Below are 14,949 nucleotides of genomic sequence, written 5' to 3'. Positions count from 1 at the left end.
ATATGGCCTACTTTGTTTGAATGTTGAATTAATGCTGAAGGTTAGTCTGCATTTTCATTAGATTCACATGTTAGCAAAATATGTCAATGTATTTACAACAGCCAGGGAATTAGAAGTTAATTTATAGTTGTAACAATGCAATAATGTTTAGTTTTAAAAGCTGTGCACAATAACACAGAAGTTGATTGTTTATTCAGCAGCATAACATAATAGCCTATAGAAACCATAAAATGAATAGCCACAAAGGTCCTTTAGAAAACCAACTGGAAACTCATTTAATAATCCAGATGGATCGGTCGTAAACAAGGAAACAATCCTTAAGGATATTTTGAGTTGTATAAGATTCAGATTAAAGTCAAATTAGGCAACAGAATCCTTAATGATTGCATAAAAATCTTACATGATTCTTGACAAATGGAAGATGAAATGAAAAACACAAAGAATGAGGGAAATTTCTGATTTTACTTTATAAGGTAATAGGAATAAAAGACAGGGATTATCAAATCTGAATTTATTTAGAACAAACATCACTGTTAGTCAAATGATTTCTTGCTCAGTCCGTTAGAATAATCTTGTAGCAAATCAGGCCAAACCACATAACGTTATGGCAAGTCTTAGGCTGATGCAGACAACGTAATATACTGAACCAATCAGCTGGGACAGAACGCCTATGAAAACAACTATGACCTCTTCGCCATGACCTTAAAATAGTCTTAGGTTTGCCAGATTGGGCGTACATCTGGTCAAAATCTTGATTTTGGAGGCCAACTGTACCAGACGACAATTTTGGTGCTTAACTGATTCATGAACGTTTGTAGTGTGTGCCCATCCTAAAAGTACTTTACATTCATTAGGCACAAACTTTTCCAAACGGTTTCCAAATAAAACAATGTCATAATTCAAATTTTCAATGACTCGCTAATTGTCAATGTACACTGTTAATTTCTCTTTTAAATCAACATTTTTTGTATTAATCTTGCCACATACTGTACAGTTTGACTGTGAACGGACCATGATATTAAAAGAAATAATGTGGCGGAACCAAAGCTGTTAATATTACTATGTCATATTGTAAGTTTGTTGAGAAAAACTAAAGCACTGACAAAAATTATAACTACTCCTTAATCAAAAGCAAAATCCATCCATCTCTTTCATTAATACTCTCATGATCTTCCAATACAGAGAGTAAAAAGCTATTGAACCCATTTGGTGAAAACCCAAGGAGTACTGACACCTTAAAAACACGAAAACCACAATTGGTCCTGTTTATATTTCAAACACAGTGCAAGTATGCAAGTACAGTAATGCTAGCTTACATAATGGTCTGAGCCTGCCAACAAGTGAGCAAAGAAAACAGCAGTAAGTCCACTAGCACTAAAATGTAACCTCAGTAACAATATAAACTATTGAAAAGTCTACAGCAGTAAACACCTTTTTTTTCATACCTATATTTTTTTCTCAAAAACAAGCGAGCAAAACAGTTTACATTTTGTAAGTTCTACTTTTTATATTAATGATTTTCTCTTAAATGTGCATCAAAGCCAACTATAGATATTGTCGTACAGTAACCACTTAAAGGGTCTAGAAAGTGTATAGTGAATTAAAAGTGAGATGTCTAAACTTTTTTGTCTACACATAAAGTTTAGACATAAACTCCATCTGTGTCTAGATGTGGACATGAAGTCTCAGAATGGAATGTCTCCAGTTTCTGACTCTGCAGCCGCAATAAGCGACTCGCCTACCAAAATGACCAATTTGTGTCAGTTTCAAACGTTAGAATTGAGAAGTGAATTCTCAAAGCAGGAATCAGAGTTGGAGTCAACTCCCAAAATCCCACAGCTATCAATAATATAGGCAGAGAAAGACAAAACAATCAGTCTAAATGGTCACATAAAGGGGAGGGACATGTCAACCCAAAACAAGGCTGAGACGGGCAAGACACGGCTGCACTGGCTTCTTAAACCACTACATTAACAACGATGACACAAATGACTGACATTTATCGATTTGATTATGAAACAATACTTTCTAGCCCCTTTAAGATATGGTTGGAATACCTATGGCTCAGTCCAAGCAATTACTGATTTTCAGTGCACATATTCATCATCGCTCATGTCTGAGTCATCAGCCTCCACCTCTCCTTCAATCACAGACTTCTTCCCTCTGCAGCAGGACACCACCAGGCCGATAAGGAAAGCCTAAAAATTACAAGCAAACCGCACATTAGAGAATGTTTTGAATGATCATTTGATCCATAGCATACATCCATAATACCAGGAAAAAAAAAAGGCTATTACAATTTTTGCTGATGAGATCTGTTGTGTGCGGGCTGGGAAAATTATTTTCCAATCATTTCTTTCTGAGCAGAAATTAAATTACATCTTTCTGTTCTCATGTTCTGCCCTCAGGATAACAGTCTTCAACCGGTTCTGAACTAAATTAAATTTTGTTTACATAATGTTTTACAGAGTTAGTTACAAACTAGCCAAAGTCAATGTTTTTGATGGATTCTGCCAAACATCTATCAAGAACAAACCTGCCTGGAGTCCATTAGACATATTCTTTTTCCCAAATTCCCACTAAGAAGATTCTGATATGTAATCTTCAAGTTGTTTCAGGGAGAGATTCACAGTGAAAAACAGCAAGGACCTGATGAAGGCACTAGACCCGGGGAATGATTGAGTGGTTGTTGCTATGCTACTGTGTCATTCAGCAAACACATGAATGGAAATGGAAAGAAAAACATAAAACTAACATCACCAACATCCATAAAACTCAACCTTGAGCAGTATTAGCTTTTTTATATTAACATTTTCTTCCAGAATATGTGACAGCCTGGTAAATATTAATACAAACACCTCTTGCCGGAGAAGGCATTTCTGTTTTTTCTCTACAAAACATCTATAAAATGATGAATCTTGCACTTATGTTAGCATTTTCAAACCTTGGTGTGATGTAGGATACAGTTACATATACAGCTGTATAGATGTTATGACAAAATGCATTTAGTACAATACAATCATTATGGTCCTTCCTGCACATCTCACAGTGCAATGTGCAACTTATGTTTCTGGACTGGCAAGATCAGATGTAGGCATTTCATGCTGTGCACTATGGGATGGGTAAAGATGTCAGGAGAACGCCCTACTTATGGATCATCACTGTAGGTTGACAGCATTGTTGACATCCTATGTACATCCTTGAACTTACCCCAATAAATACCCAGTTACCAAAGTAGTAGATGGTGCTGAAGAACCAGAACTTGTGGAGGAAAAGATAGGATCTTGTCACCGTGCACTGGTCTGAAAAACATAGACAGAAAACAGAAGTAGGTTCTGTTAAATAATGCTGGCATTATACAGTATAACAGAAGATACATGCACAATGGGTGACCTAGAATATTTAAAAAATTCAGAATCTAATCCAATATCCAATATATTCACTTTTTGTATGTCCTATAGGCAAGCATTCCACATAAAAACATGTGGATATAAAAATTGTACAATATATTTAAAATCCAGCAAGGTGAATTAGTAATTTTATTTCAGATTTTCAGACAAAAAGCACCCCTTCTCTGGTTATAGAGGTGGAAGTAGGGGAAGAATAATCATGCGCAGGTAAGGAAGGAAGGTCAGCGGGACACGGATATGTAGCCCGAGGATACAGGGTTTCTGTCTATGGAGAAATATGGAAAGTGACTGCAGTCTTCACTGTGGTTTGGACTATTATCCAGCATAACAGTATGAGTACAATAAAATGTGATGAATCAATTGCCAACACAGTGTTTATAATTGCACAAGCAGAGCACTTGCTGTACATATGTGTTATAGATGGGTTTGCCCTCACTTCAGAGCCAAACAGGCTGCGATTACATTGAGCAGTGCCTTGGGGACTCTTGTTATTGTAACTGAAAAAGACAACCACTCTTCTGGAAAGAGGGAATCCGTGTCAGTGTCGATGCAAATATGGCTTAACCCATGGATACATTTGGAATGACGCTTCATTTAATGGAGACTTGCATCAAACATATCTAACATTACATGTTGGTAAAAGCCTGGACACGCCAGAAGACACCCTCAGTTTGTGACGATAGTGAACAATGAGATATCTCCCACACACACCGCACCTGCTGGGAAAGTGTCATCGAGTCCTGCTAAAAATATGTTATGAATATAACCCCAGTTCTCTGAAGAAGGGAAGGAGACCCAACCTACATAACAACTGGACCTGGGGGTTATATTCATAACCCATAACCTATGGTTCCCGTCAATCGGTCAAGGAACCAAATTTATTCAACAATGCCTACGTTTACAGTTAATGTCTTACATGGATTAAACTGTTTACATGAGCCTTTGATACCCTACTGAAGTAACAACCGGGTTACTTTAGTAACCGGTATGTGTAGCCATTGTGATGGTCACGTGGCCATGGCCCCGACGAGCCAGATAGACTAACATACAGTCTACACCAGTCGTGTTTTAGCCACAGCGCATGGCAGTGCAGTTGATGCTCCTTAAAATCACGTTGTGTAGCCTACACAAAATGCTGACGAGGTAACCCATTTGAAATTAGCTTCATGTTATATTTGCTTCACAAAACTGCCGATAATCAGATGGGAGCATAAGCCATAACATCTAATTTTGCAGTAGCACGTTAGCCAATGCTAGCCTCATTAGCTTGTTTCATAAATGAAATGTCAATAAAAATTCAGCCAAATTGTAGCCTACTTAGATACAACACACACAACTGAACAAGAGGCACTTGAGCTGCTTAATGTCCCACCATAATTACCATGAAATATTAAACATAACCAGTTATGCTAATTAGGTCATTAATTAAGGCAATTACTGCATCAATTAGGAAGTATTTCTATGTCAACATACTTGTCTTCACATAACACATGGGTGGTATTAATACAAACTCTGTATGTTAAAGCATTAGGGAGTTATAATAATTTCAGGAAAATCAGGTTTTCGTCTTTAATATGCAAATATATGCAGCAAGGTGCTCAAAAATCTAATCAGTTCATCTACTTCATAGGGAGTATTGTGTAGAATGTCTACAGTACACACACACACACACACACACACACACACACACACACACACACACACACACAGAGACGCCACCATGACACACGCAGGAGAAGACTAAACCTATTTTCTTGACAATGACAATTTGGACCGTGCTAATCTTCTATTGAAAATTTACAACAACAAAAAAATCTGTTTGTTACATTTTAAAGACTTTGTAATCATGAATGTACATGAATGGCATCAACCCATTTGTTTAATTATATTAATAAATAGATAAATGTAATTCCAGTATCACCAGTACTCGATGAACCTTTACTTGAATCAAATGGTTCTTCAGTTGTTCTGTGATTGTTATGGCACTGCAATGGCAATAATATTTATTTATGCAATGGCCAATGGATAGTATAATGTAATATCTGTAGTTATATATATGTATATGTACAGTATACTGTATATAATATTATATTTCCCAACTCCAACACACTCCCACTTCTTGATTGTAGCATGAGTAGTGGTGTGTACTGACATAAACAAGCAGACATGTTGGCGGAACATTTTGTTGTCATTCTGTAGTATGATTTGTGAAATATATGCTGAATATACAAAATATTAGCGACATCTTCCTGGTACTGAGCTGCAGCCCCTTTTGCACAATCCACATCTTAATTGTCTCACAATTAAAAATCCTTCACCTGCTTCTCTTCATCTACATCTGCTCCTTTGTGATTGGTATAGATTTAATAAGGGAAATCAATAGGGGATAATGGATTTTACCTGGATTCACCTCATCAGTGAACTTCATGAAAAGAGTAAGTTTCCCAAATATTTGTACATTCAGTGTAGGCCTGTATTTACTGTAATTGAATGTGAGACATTTACCCATTTTCCTTCAGCTGTAGCCTTTTGCCCAATGGCTACAATGCCACCATTCAGACTGCAAAATCATAAATTGTTTTGGCCTGCATGTACCTGTGTTGCCCCTGCGACACTGGCTTCAGCTAATGCCATTATATTATAAATGCTCATGGCTTGCAAAATTTTTTCAAACTGGCATTTGTAAGAATTCATATATTGACTAGTGTTCCTCAAATTATATGACATTTTATTCCTATGGTCGAGGATGTTTCAGTCAATATTTGACAACATGAACAACTCCACCCCAAAACCATGAACCAGAAGAGTGAGATTTATACTTAAGATATAATTGCTGATAAAATCTGGAGCTGATCCATGAAGAGTGAATTGGGAAAGTCTTGCATGTATTGTCTGTGGAGCAGCTCCCTACTTTATACCTGATATCATAAGTTTGAGTCGAGTTGAGTTGAGCTAACCCTGCTAAAATGCCGTAGAAGGGCTTGGGTAGAACTAATCCACGGAAGCCACTGTTTCTTGTGCAACAAAAAACATGTGGATGGTTGCTGTGTGATATCTTTTGAAAATGTTTATGACCATTTATACGTCACGATGTTACCGTTAATATTTCTAGTTTTGCTAGCTTACTGATTGAATCGAAACTAAGTATTAAGCTAGCTTTGATTTTTTTAGGTTCTCCCTCACCTCAAATAGTTTGCCAGTTTCCTGCTGATAGCCCATGCGCATCCTCCACACAGGTGATGGAGTGCTTGTTGTGGCACGAGATGGTTACCATGGTTACCATGGCATTTGCATGGTTAGCCTGCCTTTTTCCCATCTTGACATACACACAGAAATGTGGGCTTAGTTTCTGTGTGTATGTCAAGACGGGAAAAAGATACACCAATAATCCAATATAAATGCTCTGTGTAAAGACAGCTATAGTTCTCCAGTTTCTGACTGTTGGAGAGAATTGTTCATAATCACAAATATTGATTGTACTGCCACAGACCACCGGAATAATATATGAATTCTTAAACTGAGTCATTCAACCGAGTGTATGAATGGGTATAGGCAAGGATGGAAAAAAACTGATGGAAATGTGTAAACTGTCAATGTTACGCATGTGGTGCCTTGGTCACTCTCAAGCAGCCCAACTGTTTTTGTGTAAAAACACACTAAGGAAACCTGAGAAAAACTACTTCCTAAAAAAAAACAAAAACATTTGAGTCTACTCCTTAAGATACCCCTAGCATTCCTAGACTTCTATAATAGCAATGGGACAAAGCAAGAGATAAAGTCTGTGAAGCTGAAGTGAAGAAGAAATGCACTGTCTGGCTATGTTAGAGAGCCATCTGGAGCATTAAGGCTGACCTGCTGAGCTGCTCCTATCACACTGTTCCTCACACAGCTCTGCACACTGACTTGAACCACATGAACAGTGCAATCAGACTCATACCAGCCTCCGTGAAACCAAGGTCCACTGAAATAACTCAGCGTGGTTTAGAATTTATTCATTACAACCAATATTTTCAAAAGGGTTCTCTCTATAGAATAACCTAGGTGTTGAAATTAAAAAGGAAAACCCAGCTCTATGCTGTTTTATCTACAATAAAGATTAGATAGAGAGGACCTAAGGGAACTTTAAAGCTGTACTGACGGTCAGCTTTTGCTTCTGGAGGACCGACAGATAATAGAAGGAGCAACTCTATCTTCATCCCCACGTCCCCGCTCTTTTCCTCCAGCACCTCAGCCATCTGTAGCTCTCCAGCTGCTCACCTGAATTGCAGGGCTCAGAATGGGACCTACAGATGGTTCGCAACAGTGGTCTGCCTAAACATATTATCATGTACACCAGTGACCCAGTTCACCTTGAAATCACTACCGTTCCCTGATAAGAGCATGGGGCAGCTTGTGAGTGCAGGGTATTTCACCTTGAGTCATGATACTGGGGTGAGTGCTGCCCTATGTAGCAGGATGCATTATGTATAACGTTCATCCCCGCATCCAAACACAAACACAAATGCATGCATAAAAGACTTCAAGCACACACAGAGACACACATATTTGTTCTTTGTGAATGCCTCTCAATCAAAAAGCACTCTTGTGTACACACATGCTTTTACTTTCTTTCCATCTAAAAGCAACAGAACACTTGCATTCCAGTGTCCTTTGAGGATATTCCTTCAACAGGAGGAATATCAAAATCTTATGGTTCTCAAGGTAACTCAAGCTTCTCATGTTCACCAAAAGCATGTATTCATGTTGTAATCTCTCAGGTTTTTGAGAGATAATCCATAATTATTTGAGAGATAATTAAGAGAAAATCCCTTCAAGCAGCGTTCAGGACCTCTAGATGAAAACACAAAGGACAGCATATGTAGATAACTGATAATCTGTCTGGGTCACTGCTGGGTCAAATGTACAGTCCACTTTCACTCTTACAAGCAAGTTCAGAACCTCCACATTGACATTAACTGAATTATTTTTTAATCATCTAATTAGTTTGCTGTGCAATGTAATTATGGCCCAGTGCCAGGACAGGATTTGAGGAGTGAGGTCACCTGACTGAGCTAGCTGATCAACAAATTCACTGTGGATAAATAACCACTTTTAAGCAGAACAAATAATGCTAGAATTACAAAGGACCTAAAGACGGCATCATGATGCTCTATGTGTCAAAAAAGTACAAGTCTAACTCTTTTGTATGAATCAAAATATACTGCAGATAGACATTATAGTAGTTACAGTGGCTAACAAAACTACTCAGCTCCCATAACCTATTGTTTTAAGATCTGATCTCTTTTGAAAAAGTATTCATTCCTGTTTCATTGTAAATTGAGATAGCCACCATTTAAATAAAGTGACACCTACGGTTGCCAATTATGGTATGTTTTAAAGGAAAGTAAGGTTATTAAAGGTTTACAAAATAATAGCAATTTTACAGTCTGGATCCTCTATATTTTGGATAGAGCGAGTGAACTATGAACTTCAGATAAAGATTTCATTCCCTTGAAAAATACAGCACTTTGGAATGGAAATCTATTCTCTCTCCAGTCTGAGAGAGATTGATGTGTCTGTCCTTATTATATGAAAAAAATATTGCACCATCATCTTAATCTGCTACCATTTCTCATTTTTATAGCCTAGATATGCTTGGTCATTTAGAAGTATCCCCGTAATGAAAATGAAAGGCCATAGGTATGAAATGGACATGATCATGTGACTCCAGGGCTGCGTTACACATGCAGTTTTATGGAGTTAACAAGAGCTGCTATCTCACTGAAGGCTGAGTGAATATTGGGGAACTATCTGACCAATGGCATTGTTATGTTTTTCCAAATACCATCTAATTAATGAGAAGTTGATGAAGAAAGCTTAGCTGAGCAAAATAAACTATATTTATTAAGTGGTAAATTCACTCTACTTTAATGTAATGTCATTTAACCAATTAAAAAAATGAATTGGAATAAAACAACAACAAACAAAAAAAAACAGACAAATTGTGTGCATCAAACAGTTAGTGAGATGTGTGAGGCACCACCAGGCATAGCAACGCCAATTGAAGAATAAGTGCCAAAAGGCTGGAAATATGCCCCAAATACTAATTATAGTTGAAAAGATAGACTTACTAACATTTACCACAATAGAATAATTTCAATTTTCAATTTATTAGTGCTTCTATGTTGGTTGCCTTGGCTTCTCACAGTCAAAATTTTGATGAAAAGCTAACACTGTAACCATTTCATGCAAATATTAAGGGTCAGCTCCCATGAACAGCATAAGGTAATTCTGTTACTACAGTGCACTTCTTTTCCACACCACATAGCATAATCATCCGCAATTGGTGCTCACATCCACAAATTACTCATTGTTTATAAAAGCTCTACTCAGCCCTAATTCATAAGTATGTGATTCTTGATCGGAAATGGAAAGAAATATTAATTCTATCACTTAATTTTTGAGGTCTCTTGATACAATAGCAAGCAAACAGATACACTTTAAAACAGTTCTCTCCTTTACAGATAGGGCTGTCTGTAGATTACAAGATCCACCTTTTTCTTTCAGAAAAAAGGAACAACTTTTGACTGACGCATTCCATTGTAATGCAATTTGATGATAATCCCCTTGATGCAGAGAAAATTAGAATTAATTTGTGTTGGGATTGAGGGAGCCTCCTGTTGAAAATTGCATGGGCACCTGACATCTCAGAGGCAGCAGATAAAATCGCAACGATCTTTTCCCCTGTAGCTCTTTGAAACAATGCTGTGGAAACCTGCACGTTGCTAGGAAACAGACAGGAGTCTATAGTGTGAAAACACCCTGTATTATAAGTTTTATTACTGGGATTGAATGTCATTTAAGGTTTAGGTTTAGACTGGACTTCTTCACCTCGTGATTATCAGGTAATAGGGGAGTAAAACTCACAGAATAAAGAAAAAAGCATCGCACACTCTTAGCTCAAAATGCATATTTTCTGCTGACAATGTTTCAGCATAAAGCCTTGTTCTGAGTCTTGAGACTTCTTAAACGTGTTTCCATGACTTTTAAGGATTTGTTTGATGAAATTCATGGACTCAAAATTGGTATAGTTTGGGCTAAGACATGACATTGGTCAAAATCATAGAGGCCTCATTTTTAACTCCTGATCAAGTCAAGAAATCCTGATGAAATCCTTCATTTTAAAAGTGCTGCTGTATCAACACAAATCCCCATGACAGGGTTTTCCTTAAGATGTGAAGTTTTGATCTGAGGGTGGAGAGACGTGACGTGAAGCATATATTTGAATTGGGGTGGTTCATTTTAAATTTAAAAAATTGCATGTCTCATTCCATGTCACATATCTCATTAATACCTTAAATCCTAAGATTCAGTTCTGCATCCTCCTTTTGGAAAGGTGAGAATGGAACAGGTTGAGATGGGGGCTATTATATGAATTTCTCTTAAGGTTAGTGTGTGGAAGGCACTTCTGATAAAATATAGATTAATGCTCAGTTTAAAAGGTGACAAGTTTAGGTATTGACAATGGAACTAGAGCTACACCTAAACAAAATGTCAGGATATTGCTCACTGCTCTTTCTATTTTTTGTATGTGTTACGGCAGTTAGTGTGCAAGGCAGTACAGCAACACAAGCTGAAAGGGGGATGGTGTAGTGGGGTTGGGGGTGGTAGTGAAAGGGCTATGGCATTAAATAAACAAAACTATTACAGTAGACCATAATGCCCGATGAAGGATTACTTCAAACTGGCCGTAACCCACTAAACCTCACACATCCGTGGCAGAAGCTATCCACACGGCTCATTGTTTCACTGACAGATTTCACAATAAGTTGCACAGACACTCATAACTGGAAGCTCCTTGGCCTTACATGGATGTGCTGCCAGAGTAAAGTGATTTTGATTGGCTCATTTGGGATCATCAATTGATAAATGCAAACAGCCAAAAATTCTTTGTAAAAATGTGATCCTATGCACAGAAAAATCCATGCATAGAAAAAAAAAAAAACACGGTTCATTTGTATTTCAAATATGATTTTTAGACCAACTTCTCAAAACACAATGTATACAGTAAGCGAATGGGAAGTCTGAAAAAAAAACAAAAAAACTCTTTAGCAGTGACTGTCAATCTCGATGGCAGCTATTGCCAGCGGTTGACCCTTCATGAACTTATATGGAGGTAAGCGCAAATTCTCTACCAAAATGAAATATCACTTTAAGTTGATTTGGGGTTTCTGTCCCCTTTAACTGGCCAGCACCTATCACCGCTTGAGGCTTTTAGTTTCAGCCTCATGCTACTCAAAGGCCAGATAGCAGAACTCCCAATAACACAAAATCAGATTCCCAACACAGATTAGACCAACAGAGAACGATTCCTTTTCTTTAATAAAAACATCTTTACGCCCTGTGTGAAATCCCTTATGGAAAAAGACTTTAGGGCTCAGGTTGTCTGGGGCCGGGGCAACAAATTCCTGTGGATTCATCTCCATTATGCTGAGTAAATGAGTAATGGCCTGGTAATGACCTTAGAGGAGATAATGGAGAGCTTGGCACTCAGCACCTGCTCACCAAGATGTTAGTGTCATTACACCACTGTGACCCACTGGCCAATCAGTCACCAGCTTGACTTCTAACCTCCCTTGCCCTGCCTGTCTGTTAACCCAGTGTCACACTAGAGGCTTGGGTATTACAAACGGATGCCCTTCCGGCGCCTGTTCCGGGGGTGAGGTTATTTTACACCTGTTTCCGTTCTTCTTCGACACATCCACAGAGGGGAGGAGCTGCAACAAACATCATGTGCAAATCAATGGACATACGTGTGAAATGCAGGGAATGAGGGAAACATCATTTCAAATCCATGTTTGTGCACCTTGTGGTCATGCTAGCCATCTTTCCTCCAATCGAAATGGCATGAAAAATACTATTGCTGTGTTTACAAACCATACAGTATGGTGCCTGATATGATGCCTACTGGGATGGATCTGATAACACTTACAATAGGAAACTAGAATGATACAAATACTAGGATAGCGAAATATACTGTATACACAGCAGACATTATGACAGGGCTATAGTATAACAGACGGCTAAAAATATTATGAGAATATTAACAAGTGGCAGACTGATCACATTTAGCTACCACAATATTCCTCAAAGAGAGAGAAAAGAGAGAGGGAAAGGCGTGGATCACTGCAAGAGGCGATGCTGTGAATCATGTACAACCCTCATTTCCCATCAGGTTGAAATGTGTCATACGTTACCCGTCTGTGACAAACCATATGACTTCAGTAGAGAGACAATTATGGCAGGAGAACCAGTTTAAAGCATAATTCTCAGTAATGAAAAGACATTTCAGAATGACTTCCCCATGAAGCAATATGTCCCTTCAGTATGACATTTATAGTTTTCATTTATAGTTATTTATATGCTCATATGTGTTCATGTCAATCGCCATCCCTGGCGACTTTCCTTTTCTTACAATAGTTGGAAAACTACACTTCTAACACATATACTACTAATTAAAAGTGGATGCCTGTTTTTTCTACTAACTGTATTCCAACTCTACATAAAAACTCAATTTACCTTGTTTTTTCTGTGGCAGACTGAATATTTTAGACAATCCAAAAACAGAATTCACATGTTATTCCTATACTTTTAAGGGACTGAATCACTTTATGTAAATATGTAAGACTCTAATATAACGAAGAGACAAAATCTGGGGCTGCTCCCTACATACACATCTTACTGTTTAGAATAAGGTCTTACAGTCAAATGAGTGTAATTTTGCTGTAGTGTATTTTCTTCTTTTACGAATAATAAAATTTGCCACTATCGCTGTAATTTACTGTCACCGTGCCCACATAACTGTCTTCCCATTCATTGTCAGTAGAGCAGCTCCAGGATCTGTCTTATTAAGTAAGTCTTGGTTCTCATTTCTTCAAGCTTTGGGACCTTTTTGCTCATATTTGCACTCTCCAAAACAACAGGAATAGCGGTTAACATTTGTGTTTCTGCATATGTTCCCTAACAGCACAAATGATCCAAGTACAGATAGATGAGCTAGATGGTTGACTGACTGGCATGAGATGAGATCTGGTATTTCTGTGTAGTCACTTGTACCTCTCCACCTGTCTCTCTCTCTTAACCTTTATCTGCTACATATCCAATATAATAAAACACACTTGGAGATGGTGAACTACGCTCTACCCTTTAGAAAAGAGGCTGCTTCATATAAATTCAATGACAAATAGTGAAACTCTTTCACCGCCCAAATTAAATCTATCAGACTGTTCATCTCTATATTGGTCTCTGAGCTTCTGATTGCGATCCCTCTCAGTCGCATGTGTTGTCTCTGCTTGACACTTCCTCCTCCTCATGGCTGGCTGGTTGTACAACGGCTGTTATGAAAGCAGGAGCCGTTTCCAAGATGGCCAAAATAGGCTCAAGTTCCTAAGCTGGTCAAAGGAGACAGTAGAAATTCTGTTGGCCATGGTCCAAGTGACTCTGGCACCAAGACTCTTTTGGTAAAATGTAAATGGTACTGGGGAATGTCAAAGGTTCTGCGCAATCAAGAGATCATACACTCACTTGTCAGGTTTGTTACTACAATCAGGCTACTCAAAACTAAATACTAGAGAATAAAATAGTGTTCAATGGATGTGTTTTAACTGCTTTTTGGAATCGACTGTTGGAGATTACCGCTTTGGCCCTGTGCATGTGTGTTGGACAGCAGCGCTCCAGGCAGCCTGGAGGTATGAACGCCCTACAGCAAAGCAAGTGGTGAAGTTTTCAACACAGTCAATCGTTATGATGACAGAAACTAGGAAAATAATAATAAATAACTGGAATTATCCTTTAATTTCACTTCAATTTTACCTCATTCAGCTCAACTTTAAATGTCAGCTCCAACCAAACATCGAATCTGACACAATACAGGATGCAGGTGGGCTTTTCTGTCAAAATTTCAGACAAAGAGGTACACCTCTTTCACATGATTTCATCCATGTCTACCAGAACACATGAAAACATGATGCAACTGTAATGTGTATTTCAGGAATCATTCATGCTGCATCTCAATGGCATTAGTCCATTAGCAACTCAATGTTGTGTAAGCCTAACTGATATTCCTGTATAAATTAACTTATCTTGAACTAAATGGTCAGCCAAGCTCATTGCTTTTAGCCCAGCTGATTATGCATATTCCAGCCTTTCATAAATCTCCAACTGTATGCCAACCACACCATTTCACAGCAGAGACTGGCTCCAGTTTGCACTGGCTATGATTGTACTTGAACAAAGATAAGCATAATTTGAAGTTGTTTATTTGATTAGAAACCCACCAAAGTATATTTCTTTTAAGAATGTATTTCTTGGCATTGATGCTTGGTATGGTAGCTGCTAAAAAAATGATTCTAACAGATTGGAAATCACCTACACCCCCCTGCTTTCAGAAATGGCTCAACAAAATGATCATAATCATACAGATGGAGAGAATATGCTTCTACAAATCTAAAGCGCCCAATAGATTTTTGAACATATGGGGTCCATTCATTGACTGTCTCAA

At 38.0% G+C, this 14,949-nt stretch overlaps 1 protein-coding gene across 2 annotated transcripts in view; it reads right to left on the bottom strand.

The window, feature by feature from the left end:
- Nucleotides 1-496: 496 nt before the first annotated feature.
- The window catches only part of lmbrd1 (LMBR1 domain containing 1), a 78,389-nt gene continuing 63,936 nt past the window's right edge, over nt 497-14,949 (bottom strand). For both annotated transcript variants that reach the window (XM_071913228.2, XM_071913220.2), the window contains exons 15-16: nt 3,211-3,302; nt 497-2,198 (exon numbers count right to left, since the gene is read on the bottom strand). In XM_071913228.2, the coding sequence (XP_071769329.1) occupies nt 2,088-2,198; nt 3,211-3,302 (203 nt within the window). In that variant the 3' untranslated portion in view covers nt 497-2,087. The remainder of the gene's footprint in view (nt 2,199-3,210; nt 3,303-14,949) is intronic.

The sequence above is a fragment of the Centroberyx gerrardi genome, chromosome 15, assembly GCF_048128805.1.
Source record: "Centroberyx gerrardi isolate f3 chromosome 15, fCenGer3.hap1.cur.20231027, whole genome shotgun sequence".
In the NCBI taxonomy this organism is placed as follows: Eukaryota; Metazoa; Chordata; class Actinopteri; order Beryciformes; family Berycidae; genus Centroberyx; species Centroberyx gerrardi.
Note: the sequence above shows the minus strand (reverse complement) of the source record. Positions and strands in the feature narration are given on the sequence as shown.